This window comes from Pieris brassicae, chromosome Z (genome assembly GCF_905147105.1).
Source record: "Pieris brassicae chromosome Z, ilPieBrab1.1, whole genome shotgun sequence".
Classification (NCBI taxonomy): domain Eukaryota; kingdom Metazoa; phylum Arthropoda; class Insecta; order Lepidoptera; family Pieridae; genus Pieris; species Pieris brassicae.
Window position 1 is genome coordinate 2,179,768 of NC_059680.1, and position 18,625 is coordinate 2,198,392.

General features: G+C 32.9%; 2 protein-coding genes and 1 non-coding gene across 4 annotated transcripts; 1 reads left to right on the plus strand and 2 right to left on the minus strand.

The window, feature by feature from the left end:
- LOC123718483 (LIM and SH3 domain protein Lasp) lies at nucleotides 1-15,556 on the minus strand. 2 transcript variants are annotated; one of them, XM_045675027.1, is made up of 8 exons: nucleotides 15,359-15,556; nucleotides 8,524-8,618; nucleotides 6,966-7,098; nucleotides 6,091-6,226; nucleotides 5,153-5,431; nucleotides 4,375-4,502; nucleotides 3,756-3,803; nucleotides 1-3,550 (listed from the first exon to the last, which is right to left on the minus strand). In XM_045675027.1, the coding sequence occupies exons 1-8, from the start codon at nucleotides 15,425-15,427 to the stop codon at nucleotides 3,410-3,412; spliced, it is 1,029 nt and encodes a 342-aa protein (XP_045530983.1). In that variant the 5' UTR covers nucleotides 15,428-15,556; the 3' UTR covers nucleotides 1-3,409. The 2 variants fall into 2 exon arrangements, with proteins under 2 accessions (XP_045530983.1, XP_045530984.1); XM_045675028.1 differs by lacking the exon at nucleotides 5,153-5,431.
- Nucleotides 10,708-10,780, plus strand: Trnav-uac. Its single transcript has one exon. It is a non-coding gene; the product is annotated as a tRNA-Val (tRNA).
- Nucleotides 15,557-15,717: 161 nt separating the features above from the next.
- LOC123718605 (coiled-coil domain-containing protein 13-like) lies at nucleotides 15,718-18,489 on the minus strand. The gene is made up of 4 exons (XM_045675258.1): nucleotides 18,249-18,489; nucleotides 17,061-17,687; nucleotides 16,618-16,836; nucleotides 15,718-16,529 (listed from the first exon to the last, which is right to left on the minus strand). Exons 1-4 carry the CDS (start codon nucleotides 18,444-18,446, stop codon nucleotides 15,738-15,740), a joined length of 1,836 nt encoding a protein of 611 aa, XP_045531214.1. The 5' UTR covers nucleotides 18,447-18,489; the 3' UTR covers nucleotides 15,718-15,737.
- Nucleotides 18,490-18,625: the final 136 nt, after the last annotated feature.

Below are 18,625 nucleotides of genomic sequence, written 5' to 3' on the forward strand. Positions count from 1 at the left end.
TTTTCTTAAAATATATATTATAACTTTACAAGGCACATTTATCTTAATACTGTTACTTTTGTAACGAACGATTATAAGTAGAGGAAATTTCTGTTCAAATGTGATGTAGAATTAACTAACTTAAATTAAAATAAATATTTGTGCATAACTTAAGTGTAACGAAACCTCAAAGCGTCAATTGCCAGTTTTGTCTATGTCAATATAACAGTTTTGACAGCCCTAAGTAAAAATATGAATCTCTTTGGACTATTTGAATTGTTCGTGTTTATCTACGAAATTGGGTCTACGTTGTAACAAGGAAACGGATTACCACGTCACGTGTTAGTTCTGTTCTGACAGTTCTGACAGCTCAAAACTTAAGACATGGAAACCTTTTATGCTTTTTGTGTTCTTCATCTCTTTCTACGCAATTGGATTAACACTGTGATGAAAATAGATTTGTTATACTGGATTATACAGATCTATAAGTGTAGGCTAGTCATGTCTAAGATATATTGGCGGGTTTTCGACTGTATCTAATAACGGCAACTTAAAGCTTTTCAGAGCTGTCAGTATTTTTTTTTAATTTCTTGAAGTTTCCGTAAATTAATTGTATGTGGGGCATGGTTCTTTACAAACGTTGGCAAGATTATATTTCACATAAAATTCGTGTTGTCAACGACTGCATATTGAAAGTGACTGAACTGTCAAAGTAAGACGTTTAAGACTACAGATTAAGCATATGAAATGAGGTTTCTTTACGAACAATGGAATTAAAAGGAATGTAAAATCTCTGTATATTATGCTCTTATTCATACATATCTGATGAGATATTTCAGAGAATTTTCGTGTGTCAAATATAAAATGGCGGCACACTGGCCTTGCGTGTGTTTGTTTATGTCACCTTGTCACAGATATAATAGTAAAATTGTATAAATATAATGACGCCATAATTTGTAGAGTATAAAAAATATATTTACAATAATAAAAGCACTTTCCGGAGAAATGGAATGAAAACAAATGCGAAAACACTTGAAATTTGACACTTGACAATGTATATAGAACGAAGAACTTATCACACAGCTCGATTAGGGACTCCATTCGTGGCGAATCTAATGGTATTATATCAAAAACATACATTTTAGCAAAAATACTTATTTTGTTCTAAGCGTTAATTTATTTTATATGTAGTCTGGCTATAGGAAACACGAGTTCCCGCTTAAAATTTGACAAACGACAGTGAACGCTAAAATCTATAGCCTGTTGTATGTAAAAACAACACAGAAGTCTGTCGTAGATGGGTAACTTGACAAATGATAGTTGACATTTGACAGATGACAAAAACTAGCTTAATTAATGAGACAATTCTATATTCAAAAAAAACTTGTCACTGATAAATGACGTAGCATGATAACGCTGTGCGCTCTGTGGAAAAACTATCTATAACAAGCGGGTACGTCGGCTGAGTGCACAGAGAAGAAAGCTTATACTGGTGGTCAGAGACCAGTAGGTCAAACTAGCTCTAGGTCAAAGCTAGCGGAGTGAGTTACCCATCTCTACCACAGTCGTACAATATTTTATATATGATTTCTATAAATAAATTTGTGCATTTTTGAAACTTTCCAAACATTTTCCATAGTCTCGCTAAGGCAAATGTTTAGACAGTTCTCGAAACGTCGTCACCGAGTTAAAACTTTGACGTTTTAACTCGGTGTGTACAAAACTATAGGCGTCTCGCTTTTTTTCAGCTGGTCAAAATTAATTTTATAATATTGATATTAGGCAAGTTCTGCTAATTTTAAAATTATATTATTAGACCTTACGAATTATATAAAACCTGCTATATTAATGCGCAATATTAAAATGAAATGAAATTATATGAAATAACAGTGATTTTATAGCATTTATATCTAACCATAAAATACAATATTTGCTAGAGAACTGTCAAACAGACAGTAAAAAATATTAGACAACTGACTCGTGAGAGTTCGATCGATGAATGTTTATGAAACTGTCAAACAGATAGTTAAAAAATGATTTTTGACAACTAAGTCGTGTGACAGCTCTCAAATACCGTTGTGTTGCCGGTTCTTGTACAAAACGCCACACATTTCGGTAAACATATTAAAAAAAGTTAGTCGACGCATACAAAACTTGATTTTTGACATCATTTCAAGTAAAGTGTGACAGCTCTCAAATACCGATGTGTTTCCAGTGTTGGTACAAAAATCCGGTAAATATTTTAACAAACTGTATATGTAGGCGATCTCTTGACATTACAAATATCATTTACAGAGTATATAAAACATATATATATATATATATATATATATATACATATATAATAGATGGGCATGGCAAGGGAGCATACAAATAACAATGACAACAATAGCGGCTTAAGGCAGATATTAATTATAACGAGCGTTCCAACCCCACTATTAATTCAGGAATATCAAGTTTATATTAGGTCCTGTACTTTTGTAGTTTCATCCTCACGTAGCCTAAACCTAACAATATGATAAAATACTCGAAAAATTTTATGGACTTTAAAATAGATTAAAAATTGTAATAAAATCCTCAAAATGCATATTGACTTTATGAATCACGTGATACCAAACACGTCACAGATAAATCGATTGCAAATGTCATCTTATCAGATCGTAAGAACAATTGACTCTTTGTTGAGAGGACAATAAATGTAATCAGAACTTAAATGTAGGCAACGGGCTTATCGCTAACAAGCGATTTCCTTAAGCGGAATACTAACGCGCAACAGGAACTGCGTTTAGTTCATTTACAAGTAAAACTATTTGATATTATATAAAGTGTTATTGAGGGTTTTAAACATACCTTAAATCGTTACGGAGATATAGTCAATAATAATAATCGTGTCACAAAAATACCACAGTTTACTCAAAGTTGAAATTACATAACTTTGAGTTTGAGACTTTATTTCATTGCGTTTACAAGCAAATTGACGCCATCATGCCTAGAAGTCTGCTGTTGATCGAAATGTGTGTAAAAGAATGACAATTAAGTGAAAAACTTGACGTTTGTGACGTGTTTACAAGCATGTTACGTCACAGGACGACGCCATCTTGCTTTCAGCGATTTGCGTCCTTGCTATAAATGTTTAATTTAAATTATTGAATCTAATTATAGTAAAAAGTTGAGTCTGCGTCTATATACTAACACGATTAACTCAAAAATAACTGAACGGATTTTCGTATAGTTATCCCAAATAGTTACGAGTGATTCCTGAGGAAGATTTTCTTATATAATTAATAACGGTTAATATAATTTGATTGAAACATATTGGTTCAAAGTCGGGGTCGGAAGCTATTATAAGGGAACAAGATTATTACAAATATCGTAATGCTTTATTAAAAATATGATAAAATTTTAAAATCGCCTTAAAACAATTAACAATTTAATTGGGGTAATTTGGGGCAAGTTCGACGTAATTAGCTGGCAACATACCGGTGTGACCAGTTCTTAACACTTGACCGGTCATCCATCCCTCGTCTATGGAGGTGACATTTGAAATCAGGTCTCCCTCGCGGAATGATACCTGTAATCCAATGTATGTATGTTTTTCCAATATCTTCAGTAACATAATTAAATTGAGTCCAATTTTAAAGGGCTGAAAATCACGTCTATCTATAATAAGACGTAAATCTATAATCTATATTACGACAGTACGGTCATAGCATACCATACCTTACATTCAACTAGTGTGGTAGCAGCGTAATGTAATACAATTAAAAAAAACTTACCTCATCGCTATCATTTGCTTCGTAGTCATACATCGCTACGTAGACTCGCTGAAACAAAATATTAAAAGTTATTCCTTTTGGCTAGGAATAGTTCCTAGAGATTTGCTCAAGGCCTATTTAAATTTGGAACATTTTTTTATTAAATAAGGTTATTCGTTTTATTAGACAGATCGGTTTATTAAATTTGGAATATTATTTGAATAAATAAATTGGTTGTGTGATTTACTCTGGACTTCAAATGTTTTCTTTATTTAAATTTGGAATGAATTTTGACTAAAATAGATTATCCATGAGATTTGCTCTACTGTCTCCTTTTTTAAATTTGGAACAAAAGTCTGGTAGCAAAGTATTTAAATAAAAAAGGCAAAGTCCTGAAATCTATAGGCAATAAATAAATAAGAAAATACACTTTTACATCCATCTCCTATAGTAAAACAAGAATAACTACGAAGTCCTAAAGTAACTGATAAAACTCTCAAATAATAATAAAAAGATTGCTTAAATGGAGCTTGGAGCAATGGTGAACTAGATAGCCCATAAAACAATATATTATATAATATCACTCTTGCATTATAAGAGGGAAACGAACTTGAGACCCTACTGAAAATAGTATACCAACCTGATTGTGATGATTAGCCGGCCTGTGTGACTGATGCGTGACCTGCGATTGGTGATGCTCATTCGCGAGTGGATCCATATCTGTGACGCGCCCTATGTGGCGAGTCTGTTGTTGGATTTGCTGTGTTCCTGAAATTATAACACAGTAAGTATGCAGCCTTTGACATTTGGCGTATGACAGTTGACAGATGCCAGTTGGCACTAATTAGACCGATGTATATTTAATGTCTGCATCATTATCACCAAAATTATGTTTTTAATTTTTTTGAAATATTTAGAGTGTTATACATTAATGTGACAGATATACAAAGACAAACATCAACTGTCAACTGTCATGTGAAAGTAAATTCATAATTATTACAATTAGATATATTCCAGCTTAGCAAATATCAGCTCTCAGCTGTCATTTGTCATCTATAATCTGTAATCTTTCATCGATCGCCTGCCAACTGAGTAATTTGTCAAAATTTCTCCCTTAATATATGTTATAACTGTTTTTTTACTGAGCAGTCAAGAAAGTTGTAGATTTTTAATCCCCAAACACACAATACAATGATTTGTGCAATGATATATGAACATCAAATAGCAAATTAGTTTCTAGTATATGATTGTTTATAAATGGGAATTATTTTATTTGTGAATGTAAATAAAATATTTTAAAAAGTCATTTCTTTAAAATTTTGTTAATTTTACTAACGTCACATGCCGTGATCACACTGTATGACCATGCCAAACTCAAAATGTGTTCGAAATTCAAAATAATTCCCACGCAACCTCACCTCTCTTATCACTGGAGCTGTTATAAATCAAAGTAGCCGAAGCCCGCTGAGTGTTGGGCGGCGCCCGCGGCCCATCGCTCAACGGGTCATAATCTTGAATCCTACCAATTTTCGAGCCATAATTCGATTGCGACGCCAACTCCTCATATTGCGGGTAGTTGTAAATCTCTTTGAACTCTTGGCGTGCGGGTGTTTGGTAATGATTTTTCGGTGGTAGATTTGGTAGCATCTCCGTTGCGTACGAGTCGATTTGATGTTGATAATCGTTTGTTGCGAGATCTAGTTAGCACAAACATAAACCAATGTTCAGTTGCGTTTTAACGGACCGTTAAACATGCTTAACCATGATTTGACAGTTTATTTTTGTTCCTACCTTCATATTTATAAATATACTAAAAGATTTTATCAGACCGCAAGTCTGTCTGAACATCGGTTTATGCTAAACACAAAACATATAAACACATATTGAAACATACAAATTATGTTATATATAGAAATAAATGAGTACCATCCTTATAACAGAATTTTCTGGTCAAGTGGCGAGAATTCAAAGTTTTGACTCCTTACCACACCAGCTCTGTTCTATTTAAGTCAAAATTTGTATATTTCAAATAGCCATCCACCAGAAAATGATGTGAAAGTGAAAGAAAGAAAAACTGTGCAGTTATGAATAGCAACAAAATTTTCAATAATAACAGTGCTACAACTCTGATGACACAGAAGCACAGTCACACTTTAAAATGTATGAATGACGCTTCCTTTAGTAATGATTCAAATCGTTTTTCCAATATCAAAATGATATTTTCGTAAGCGTTTTAACAGACCATTAAAAAGTCCATTAACTTGTTAATCCATACGATAGAGCATCTAACTTGGTAGACATATGTGACTGAGTTGAATTTAAGCATTAAGGTACCCTCAATTTTTTAAATACTCACCAACAATTTCGCCATTCTCATTAATCTGCCTTTGCCGCTCCATCTGGGCCTTCTTTTCCAATTCACCGTGGTACGCAACGTTACTTATAATTTTCGTATTCGCCTTAATTCTTAATGTTTCGGGATCGTCTGCTACCTAAAATATACAAATACCCTCAAAATTTGTTGGTAGTGTCAAACTTCATATAGAAAAATGGTTTAACAGGTTCAGGAGGCTTCCCTGAGCCGGCCTAGTCATTAAAGACCAGTAGGTCGGCCTAGGCACTGCTGGATCGACAGAAGACCTGCTTAAGCTGAAGGCCAGTAATTGTGAGGTGTCAAAGCCGGGGATCGCTGGAAGATTCTTATTTCGGAGCCCAAGACACTTTGTGAGTAGTAGAACCAGCAGAGTGAGTGAGTTCTAGAATGGCCTAAGCTCCTCTCGGTGCAACTCCCGTACAGTGTTCACTGCAGTCAAGCAGCTGGACACACCTTCTTTCATACCATAAACTTCCACTTCCTACAGTCCTGACATACGTGTCTACTTTCGTTAACTTTCATCACATTCACCGCGCTTATGCTTATGGGTATTTTTAACTTGTCCCCTAGTACCTCCTGGATTTGGTCCGACAAGGCACACCGCCATAAACCAATCCTCATTCATCCATCTACACCAAACCACCTAAGCATTCCCTTTTGTAACAATGTCTTCTCTTTTAACCCTAAGTGCTCGAGTATATCACTATCACTTATCCTAGTCATATTATATTATATCAATATATCAGAATTATCCTGTAATACAATTATGAAATTATCATGATAGCATCGTAGTTCCCAATCCATGCTCCTGAGTTTTGGACGTTTGGATGAAAGTTCTCTACCACTCTTCGACTCACCTGTGTAAATTTTCCCTTGCTTTTCTCGAAATCGGCATGATAATTGACATTACTCTGCAATCTCGTGTTTTCGGCTATTCGCCTGAGTTCTGGTGTTTCCGCCATGGTCGTATGCTTCGCTTTTGGCACATGTCTGCAAAAAATCGATACAAAATTATACAAAATGACAAGTATCCCGCATACAAAAAAATACACTTCTCTGTTATTAACATTCTCACGAAAGAAAATATCGGCATTAAAACCAAGAAGTCGAATTATTAATGTGCATGTGGGCATTGTGTTAAATTTACTTAGCACTAAAAATACCACTGGCGCATCAACCTTTGAGGACTGTATCGTATGTGTCTGTTTCATGGGGCAAGTAGGTGATCAGCCTTTGCCTGATTGGGTCTAATGCCGGTGTTAAGAAGTTCTCACTAGACCTGTCATCGTTTGTCTAGAAATTTGACAAACGATGACAGGTTGTTTTTTTAATCCATTAATATTTGTTTTTACTGTTATAAAACATTCACGGATTAACTCGGGCGTGTCATGAAAGTTGTTTCGCGCACTTTTACTTGTTTTTACTTTCCCAATGCCGATTAGAATGTAATTACTCGCTTAATTAGCAAGACGTAGCGTGAACACTTGGTTTTATTAAAGCTGAGATTCAGCTACTTTTTTTTACATTATAATCCATTTATTTCAATTACAAATGAACAGTTTACATTCGTTATATACATGTTTCTTTTTACTAGATAGAATACTAAGAAGGTGAAAGGACCAAATTAAAGGAACAGCAGGTAGTATATGGCACAGTGCCGACTGCATGGCGGGATTTAGGGCAAAGGCCCTCAGCCAAAAAAGGCCACACAGATAGAAATGTAAATGTATTTATGTGTAAAAGTAACAGAAATGAATGGCTATCATTATTATATTCTAAAGAATACCCCGTGCGGCAAATAATAATAAAAATAATATTAGGGTAAAAAACCGCCTTCACCGGGTTACTCGTGGACAATAACTTCGTACTTCGCTCACTTCAGTGAGCTGCCGTCCTGCCCTTCAGGCGATTGACTACTCTGTGAAAGTCGTGGGAAAACACTCATTTCGGCCGCCTGCCCGAGCTGGGTTGTAAAGGCCCTTAAGCCAAACAGCGAGATTCTATTCCAAAAAAAAAACTACGCAGAGCCGATAAAAACAGCAACAACAGACATGAGCCACCGGTCGAAGAGAGAGATATTAAGATTTATTATGACACTTCAACAAGGCTGAAAACCATCCCAATCCCTTGGCTACTAAACTACTACTGACTACTGAATATGGAAGACTCCGAGTGTTCATAAACGCCGCCCGTGCGGCAAGTCTGTTCAGACAAAAAAGCTTTCAACGGGAAAGGTGAGGAGGTACTCCGTGCTTCACTCTCCAGTGAGCTTCCGTCCTGCCTTTCAGGCGAGTCACGACAGTTCAAGCCTCGCAGAAGCCTTTACGCTAGTCGTGGAAAAACAGTCCGAGCGGAGCTGTCAAGCCCTTCAGACTAACAACTTGAAACCATTTTTATTTAAAAAAAAATACTTACGACTCGCAATAAGGCAGTTTTCCATAACCTTTGTATGTTCTCATGTTAAGTGTCATCCCGCATTCTTGACATTTGAAGCACCCTTTGTGCCAAACCTGAAAACATTCCATTTATTAATATGAAAAGGTCGATACAAAACTACTTTCGGTGACAGTTGACAGTGTGATAATAGTTACTTTTCTTACAAATAGGTGGCGCTATACATCAACTTAAACGCGCTTGTTAATTACGTTCCTTAATCTATATAACTGTTGTGAAATCTTTGAAGGTTATATTATAGTAAAAATGTTTATTTAAGTACTTTATTAATTTTTACAATTACAATCTTTCAATTATCTTAAACAATTCGTAAACGCACGCCATATAGAATATAAAAAACAATTAAAGCAAACGAGCGATCTTATTGCTCAAAGCGATTCCTTCCAGTATGGATTTTTTTTTGAAAAGCACCAAATGAGTGAGTTACTAGTAGCTAAGTAATTACTAAGACAAACACACAAAATTTCAACCATTTTGTTTTCAACACATATATTAAGTTATAAATAACAATTCTAGTAGAAACCCCCTTCACAGACATAGTCCTCCCAGTCCAGCCAACTGGAGAGTTTTATCTCCAAATTTTGAGGGAATCTGGAGAAGGAAATTTAATTTTTAACATTTACTTAATTAACATTTACTTCCGAGTACTTAACAGGGTTATTGCATAATTCTATATAATTTATATTAAGCCTAAGAGGCTACAACTGAAATATCAGAATAGTACTTTAATTTCTAAATTTTATATATTACTCGAATGAATTTTAAATGCATATTTGAAAATACCTCTCAAGCTAGGCTCAAATCACTGGTTTTGATTTTAAAGTGAGCAGACAGTGTGATTAGGGAGCGTTCAAGTATTACGTCACGCAATTTTTGGAGATCTTGAAACCGCCCCCCCCCCCATTAAACGCACCCCCCCGTGACTCTTTATATCTAATACTTACCATTGTCAATAACGCGTAATTCAATCCCCGCATCGTAACGTATTACAAGAGGACCGCTCCCCTCCAAAATTCGTCTATACTACCATTAATGGAACAACTAAATAATAAACATATATAATATATACAGTCAAAATCTCTTACAACGCCATCGAAGAGACGTTGTTATCAAGTACCTAACACAATAGAATTCAGAACCTTTGATTTTGGTCAATGTAACTGGTATGTTGTCCTAAACGATCGTAAACGGTTTTGACTGTATAAGTAAATAATTCATAGCAATATACTTTAAATCTAGGTCAGTGAGGTTATTAAGAACATATGTTCAAAGTGCAAATGTAGGCCGCTTTGTACTCGATTAACTCAACAAATTTTGAACCGATTTTAATACTGTTCGCCATTCAATGGTGATTGAGAAAGGTTTAGGTGTAACTTATAATTATGGTTTTATGTTATTCAACAGAAATATGACTCTAATCCGAATTTTATAGAACTGGGGCAAACGGGCAGGAGGCTGACCTGATGGTAAGTGAGACCATAATTCCAGAAGGCTCGCAAGTGCCTACCGTCCATGAACACTCTAAATGCCAGAGTTGAGAAGTTGCTTTGTCGGCCTTTTAAGAATTGATACTCTTTTCATCAAGGACTCTTCTAGTAGGTAGGTTATTTTACTTCCTTAAGAAAGGATCCTTGACTAGTCAAACAATTGGCACTGAGTGGCCCTGATATCGAAATGTATAGCCCCAGCGAAAATACTTTGATAGCGCGTTTTAAGATATGACGTCATACGTAATTTGTAAGTAAACTGTGGATGTTGCTACATTAGGTAAGGTCCGTCCGTGGGAAGCCAGCATTTCACTTAATTAGCTTAATTAAATTAGACATTGTTAATGTGAGAATTGCTTATAATTATTTCTTTACTGGAATTAATGATTTTGACCGACTTAATTTATCAGATGTGTTTGTCAAGGGTTCGAAACCTAGAATAGACCAATGGACTTAAACACTCGCTGGTACGATACAGGCATTATACCCAAGTCGACAGGCACAGAAGGCTGATCACCAAAATTTCATTAAAACCAGTTCAGCTTTAAATATCCACGTAATTCTGAGTGGAAAGGCCAAAAAATAATATTCCTTATTTGGGGTCAAATTACATAATTTTGATACGTATCTATATTCTAAATTGAGACACTCCAACACAGGTTCCGTGGTGTAGTGGTTATCACATCTGCTTTACACGCAGAAGGCCGCCAGTTCGATCCTGGCCGGAATCATAATTTTTTATTTTTTTTATAATATTAAAACGTGACAATATATTAAACTTCTTATCATTGTAATGAAATGACTTACTTATTGTATTGTTACTTATTGTAATGAAATACATAGGCAATATTTAAATTTCAAAATTGTTTAGAATGAGATAAATTTTATATTTCTTAAATGTTTGAACTTATTTATAAGTTTTTTCTTATATATAATTTATGTTACCTATAGTTTTACGAACTCAATAGGACGCCCAACTTGCATAATGCTTACAAATAAATAATTACTGTAGTTACCGTCTGATATGCTTTTACTCCACAACCATGAAACTATATTAATCAAAATTTAATAAGATTTAGGACATAGGTATCGCAAATATAGTTTGAAATAGTGAATTGAATTTCTTTTACCGATTAAACAACAAAATTGTAATTTATAGTCTATGCTAACACCAAATGCTGAAAAGCACTTGAAAAATAATAAATAATGCATATAAACCCTACCTGGAGACGAGGAATGGTTACAACTAATGGGCCACCCAAACCAAAAATCCAAAACATCTAAAATTAATTTTGCACATACTAAATTCAATATTATAGCATGCAATGGGCAGCCTTATATAGCGTCTCTTCCAGGCCTAACAACAGAAAAACATAAATACTGATGAAATGCCAAAGGTTACATATTTACTTTAATCAATATCTTTTTTGCACTTCCTTTCACTCTTACCTCTCTTTTAGCCTGTAAGAGAATGCTGGGCTATGAGATTGTTGTAGTGATTTATTATATAAATTCAGAAAAGAAAAGAAATAATTAATGGACAGCAAAAGATATTTTATGTTTATAAAAGACACCTAATTGTATAATACTTCTATAATATTTTTTGTTAAAATTTGGCCATAGAAAAATTGGTAATACATAAAAATTAAAATTTTCCTTTCATAAACTCAATTTATGCCAGTTCTAAATAGCAAATATCTTAATAAAAAATCCTAATTAGAGCTTTTTGGTTGCATAAAAGATACTTTTTCATTGGAACAGTAGACCTTCTATGTTTTTTGAATCGGTTAAAAACAATATTGAAGTAACCTTGTTGAAATGGCAATTGTTCATATCCTCATTAAGGACAAAATAGGTACAGAATACAAGTCTTCATGGAATTACTCATAGCTTTGAGGAAATTACTCTAATTAATAATACACTATCTTCCCGAGTTAGTGCTCAGAAACCTGAACATCCCATAGGCATAGTCAGGTCCACAAAATTTTGGACATTTAAAACATTGCACTTAGGCCTCCTGAAAAATAACCTTAGGTATTACTATGGAATACATCTAGGCACCTCTTTATGTGCATTCACACTGGCTTATATGGACAAAAAATTATAGGAAACTGGCTGACTTAGAAGGCTTGCCAAAAAAGAATCAATGCTAACTGTAGGCACCAGTATCATGGTCTCCTTTGGGCTAATATCCTTAATTGTTTGGCCTAAGATTAAAGTGTTCAACTGTTTACTGTGAGGTCATGGCTTTACAACAATGGATATTTATTTTTATATGTACAATGCTATTTGTAAAAGTATAAGGTAAATCCAATCTCATGTGTCAGATCTGATCAGATGATGCTGGAATCTGAGTACAAATATTGTACATAATACTGATGTCATATATTGGTGATGTCATACCATATATAGACTACCTCAGTGCAATGTATATATGTATATTGTAAGCAAGTACCTTCAAATTGAATCAGGATAAAATCTAGCTGTTCCAGGCCTTTTAGGGGTGCTCCATACATATCACAGAGTATATATAGTAACACTGATTCAATTCATACTTTTGTAATTTCTTTGTTAAATGACCTTGAAGTTGATGAGAAATAACTGAGAATTGTGGTAATTACATGATTCAATCTGTGAGTCTTACTTATCTAATCATTTTTAACCAGCTCCAATAAAAGGTGCTGGCTGTGAATTTGATGTGTAGTTATATTTTTACAAAATACAGCATTTTAATATATTTAGCTTTCTTTTTGATTTCTTATCACATTATTTGTTCAAAAAACCTATAAGAAAACTATTGTCAGTTTTCTGAAATCATCAGTTACTGAATAAGTGCATCATTTGGCATACAACATACATGACCTCCTCATATAAAATTGTGAGCTAGCTAGATACTGAGGTTCTGTAGAGGGTCTAAATATTTTAATGACTGTTCTCGTTCGAAAGATATACGATATACGTGACTTCGGCTCTGTACATCGAGATCCAACAACGTAGGTATATGGGGAGAGATAAATGGACTACCCAGTCAGTTATTAGATAGCCTAAAATAATAAAAGTAAGATAAAAACTACTTTTATATGCGTTTATATTGCGTTCCTAAACAAAACTACAATGTTGCATTTATATTTACATTTATGCTGTGGATTACAGAGGTTTTCTAATGTAACATACATATTTTGATTTTATTATATTATTCTGGAAAATAAATTAAAAAAATAACTAAAATTTGAACTCAGATTTTCAAACAAGACAAAATGCAGAATGAACTAACAATTATCATCTCATCAAAAATTAAAATGAATCAGTGGGGCTAACACCTTTTTAGGTTCTTAGATCTCATGATTATTGTCAATCAAATGAACATTGCCTGACAATTTTTGTGACAAATCTTGATTGTGTCATAATTACTTACTAAATAAATAATGTTTTAGAATACTGAATAATAAATGGCTTATAATTTACATATTATCAATTTGAGAAATACCCATGTTTATTTAAACATACAAAAACGCAGAGGATAATACAATTCATGAGTAAAATAAGGAAAAGTTTATTTATAATAAATATTAGTGATAAAGCATTCTTATTTATTGTAAAATAAACATGCAGAGTCTATTTCTGTAGTCCTGAGGAAGGTTTAGGTATGTAATTAATTATGCTATATTTTTTAATACATGGAATAATCATTGAAGAAGTTGCAACAAGAGACTTGTGTCAAAACACTCAATCAACCCATGTGGTATCTTGTTTAAAATAAAATATGATATATTGGGGAATGATGTTACATTATACATATCATCTTATAGTTAGCCGAAAGCACCTTAAGCAATAATTTTATATTTTTTTACAAATCTATAATAAATAATCAACATTTATAACTTATGTAAAATAAAGACAATATAATCTGACATATTACAATACTGTTAATGTGTAAGTAGCTACCCTATTTGGACAATTAACTTGCTGAATTGTTATATGTATTAAAGTGATAAATTCATTATGACATCATTAACCTAGTTTCATGTCCTTGTTGTGTTTTACAATAAATGTATTATTATTGCAGCAAAGTTCACTTGTTACTTTTTCAAAGCCTCCAGAATGTTTAAATGATTTTTGTTTTAAAGAATTACATATAATACATAAAAAAATAAGTCACAAGTCACACTATTAATTTGTCATCGAGAGTTGTAACTCTACTTCTTCCTTAAATATTTTTAATTTGTATGTTACAGATTCTTATTTTTTTTAATAATAGACTACAGTTAACCCCCATATGCAGTAGTAAAGCTGTTATTGAATAATTCAAAAGCTACGAACACAACTTTCTTTGCAAATACATGATTTCATATATCCATATTAATTCTAAGTAAAACCTTAAATAAAATTGTATTTTAATTTTATAATTATAAGGTTATGTTAGGTTAAGTTAGCTTTGATATTTTGAATGTGCTATTTTAAATTTGGGAACATTAAAACCTTCATAGATATAATCACATGATCAAAGCTGGTGTGATGCTGGTAGGCTTATATCCCAAACCATTAGTTTAAGCATTGTATTGGTAGACTATGTTTGAAAATCTACAGTTTAACTAAAATGTCAATACCCTAGACAGTTTATTCTCAATATAGCAAACAATATAACTGATTTATCATAAATAACCCTTATTGCTCTTAATTTAAGAAGATTTTTCGCGATCTGTAATAATTATATTTATATCAGGGTTCAAATTTATATAATGTTAGATTACAACATTTTGTGTACAAGTTTGGTTTCAAACATGTAACATACGTGTAACGAAACTTGACGTATTTTAGTTCGCAAAAAAAATGTAATTATCGAGATTCATGATGAAGTAACATTTCAGGGTTATTATTTAACTTATCTCCCTTATCTATTTTTAATATGTAAATAATCTGATAACAGATAATACCTATGATAACGTCATGAAAATTAGGTAATCTATCTATGGCAAAAACCGAAATATGCAAAAATCAAATTTATTTGATATCTACTGTGGTAATTATGAAAATGGAAATAATAAATCTAAGTGAGACCGGACAATAGTATCGATATTTGTGAACTCAAGGTCATATTATTGCTTAATAAAGAATACAGGGCGGAGACATACCTAGTTATGGTAATAAATTGAACTCACGAAGTATTCATATAATTTTATGAGTCATTCGTCCGGTTTAATTCGGATTGGCTTTGTACTTAAACTAACGTACCTATAATTTCGCGTTAAAGTGTTATTAATTCAGTTAATTAAACGGAAAAAGTAAAATTAACTTTCTATCAATGTTACCTTGTCCAAGCATTTGAGTTCCTCTGTGGGATAAACAGTTTTTTCGCACCGCGCACATGTTTTATTCATCTTGAAATAAGAACAAAACACTAAAAAACAAACTCACAAGAAAGTTTCAATAACTTTTGAATCACCGAACTTAATTTTTAACAAAACACTCATGAGCACAATATCTGTAGCATCCTCAAACGCGCATGCCAAAAAATGACAAATGGCTGCCGCAAATATTGCCAACCTAAAAATCTTTGCATTTTCTTCCTTTCACCATTTTATATTTACAAATTACATAGCTTAAAAATAGTATACAATTTAACCAAATCAACATTATTTTAAACCGTTTTATTATTTCTTGTAATTAATCTAAAATACACATACAAAATTATGACATACACTGACACTTGTCTCTTTTTAAAACCGTTAGGGCCTCATTAAATAATTGTTTCGAAGTTTGAATCATATCAACGAGATGGTTATAATCATCCTGTTTTTCTTCTTCTATCATTTTGAGTTTATCTTCCAATATTTTTAATTTTTCCTCGGCAAGTTCCAGTTTATATTTGAGTTCATCCTTATCCAGCAAATCATAACCTTCACTTGGAGTTTCATCCGATACTGTTTCAGTAGCTCTTACAGCGATAGCGGCAATTGAAGAATGTTTTTTTCCTAACGAAGCTGCAGTCGAGGGAAAGCCATCAAACGTTTGTTCTTTTTGTATAGCTGTTTTAGAAGCTCTAGATGTTCTTTTGGAATCTTTCAAGATCTTCAATTCATCCTCAACCAAAGCAACCTTTCGTTCAAGTTTCCTTTTCTTCTCTTTTGTTTTTCTATGAGTTATATCTAATTCTTCGTATTTGTGCCTTTCATTATCTATTCTTTCATTTAAAATAAGAATTAAATCGGACAGCTTTTTAATTTCATTGTCTGTTGCAGTTTTCATTGGTGTAAAGAATACGCTTTGCAATGAACATTCTTCGTATCTCAGTAATTGCGCTCGTAGTTCTTCAATTTTTGTAGCTTTTTCTGTTGCTTGTTCTCTTAATGCGTCAATTTTTGCATCTGTGTTCTTAATAAGTTTTTGATACTCAACTATTTCAGAGTGCATTTTATTCATTTTTACAGTATTTTCTTTCAAAATTTCTTGATAGTAGGATTCTAAGCTTTTGATTTGATTCTGAAAATATATGTTAAATTAATACAATACTACAACATTTGTATGCAGTGTGAGTTTACTAAATTAATACATGTACTTCAGCACCCACCCTTTGTTCGTTCACGAGCAAATCATCGTGATTACTTTTTTCAACAAATGTCTGCATTTTTTGCCGCAACGTTGTAGCGTCACATTCCAAGTTTCTTATTCTGCATCGAGCTCCTTCCAATTTACGTTTAAGATCAATATTATCTTCTTTTAATGCTTCAAAATCTTTCATCGCTCGGTCTACTTCTCTTTTTCGCTTCATTTCTAGGTCACGTAATATCTAAAAAAGTTTCGTATCAGTAACTCTTAATAAAAAATATAAAGAACCATAGAGATAAACGTGTTGTATTTATTTTTAATAGGTGTTATTTAATCTGAGGGACCAAAAGCATTGTTTTATTTGAGTAGGGTAAGTATTTAATCAGGGCTCCTATAAGCGCTGGACAAGCTTTTAGTTAACGTTCTCGTTTCTCATTTACCTAAAGTGTTAAAGTAAAAACTTACTACAGTTTGATCATTCTTTTTAGCTTCAAGAAGATCCTTATGCTTTCCATTCAGTTTTTCTTCTAGAACAGCAATTTTACCTTGCAATAGAGCTATTTGTTGAGCTCTTCCTTTCCAACCTGCTAAATCATTTTGAAGGTCTTTTATACTAGTGAATTTATCCCCTAATTCCTGTTGCAATATTTTTGTTGCTATAAGAATATCGTTCTTTAATTCAAGATTCCTATTCTTGCTGTCATACAACTTTTTGTTAACGACTACTAGTTTGTTATTTAATTCTTTCAACTCATCAGGATTGACGTCTACTATCTCATCTTTGCATAGACAAGCTTCTAATTTTTCGTTTTCTTTATTTATTAGATCCAGTTGCATGATTTTTCTTTCTAGAGCAGCATTTTTAGTTTTATGGCTCTCCACTTCAGCAACTAAATGACGATTCTGTTTGCAAAGCTCTGTGATTTTAGCGCTAATGATTCCGGCTGATTTTGATGATATGGCAGGACCGGAACCGGATATTATATCGCGTATACGTTGATTTAAATCGGCAATTGTTTTATTTTGTACCTTTAATTCTTCGTCTTTTGTAAATATACATTTCCGAAGTTCATTATTTTCCCCTGTCATTATCTAAACAAAAACTTAACGATAATATTGAGTAAGAATATAGAATACCTTATAGTTATAATCAAATACTATTACATATATATGTATTAAGACTGTTGACATGTTTACATTGCTAGTATTACTTTGTTCCTACTTGCGTTGCTTGCCTACAAGACGACGTTAGACGTTTCATCATCGGACATCAAAGCAGAACGGCAGGACGGCAACTCACTTGCCACACTTCTAGCAATGTGATTGTCCATGGGCGGCCGTATCAATTAAAATCAGGTGCCTCCAGCGTGTTTGGCACCTGGTATATAAAAAAAACGCAAACCCAGAATAAATATTCTGCTTACATGTAATAAAAAGAGTAGCAATTAATTTTTCTATTTGCACAATTAATGCTTGTTCTTATGGTAAACCAAACATTGTAAAGGAATGGACAAGTCTTATAACCTCAAGTCGACGTCTTCTATAGGGCTATAATCAATGGGTTAAGGAATGCCTTAAAGAAAAATGATCTAGAAAGAATGCAATCTGTAAAAATAAAGGCTTGTATCCACACTGAATTATTATTTTAAATACCTTTAATTGTTCAATTAGGTGAGCATTCAGTTCAGGTGGGTATAGCAAATCCTCTGGGTCTGGTTTGTCAAGACCAGCTAACATTTTTAACTTCATTTCATCAGTTTCATCTATTTTCGCCGCTAATTCTATTGTCTTTTCATCTTTTAAATTCGTTTTTGACTTTATTTTCGCAGTCGAGCCTTGTTTTTTATCCATTTTGAATCAGATCTAGTTATTTATTTTCATAATAAGTCATGAACTCGTCAATAGTTTGTCAAATTACATTTGAATTCTTAAATTAAATTCTAAAAAATGATATAAGCGCAGAAAAATAATGTTTGAGTATTGATTTAAATGATTCTATAAATATTAATTTAAATAATTATTGTGAAAAT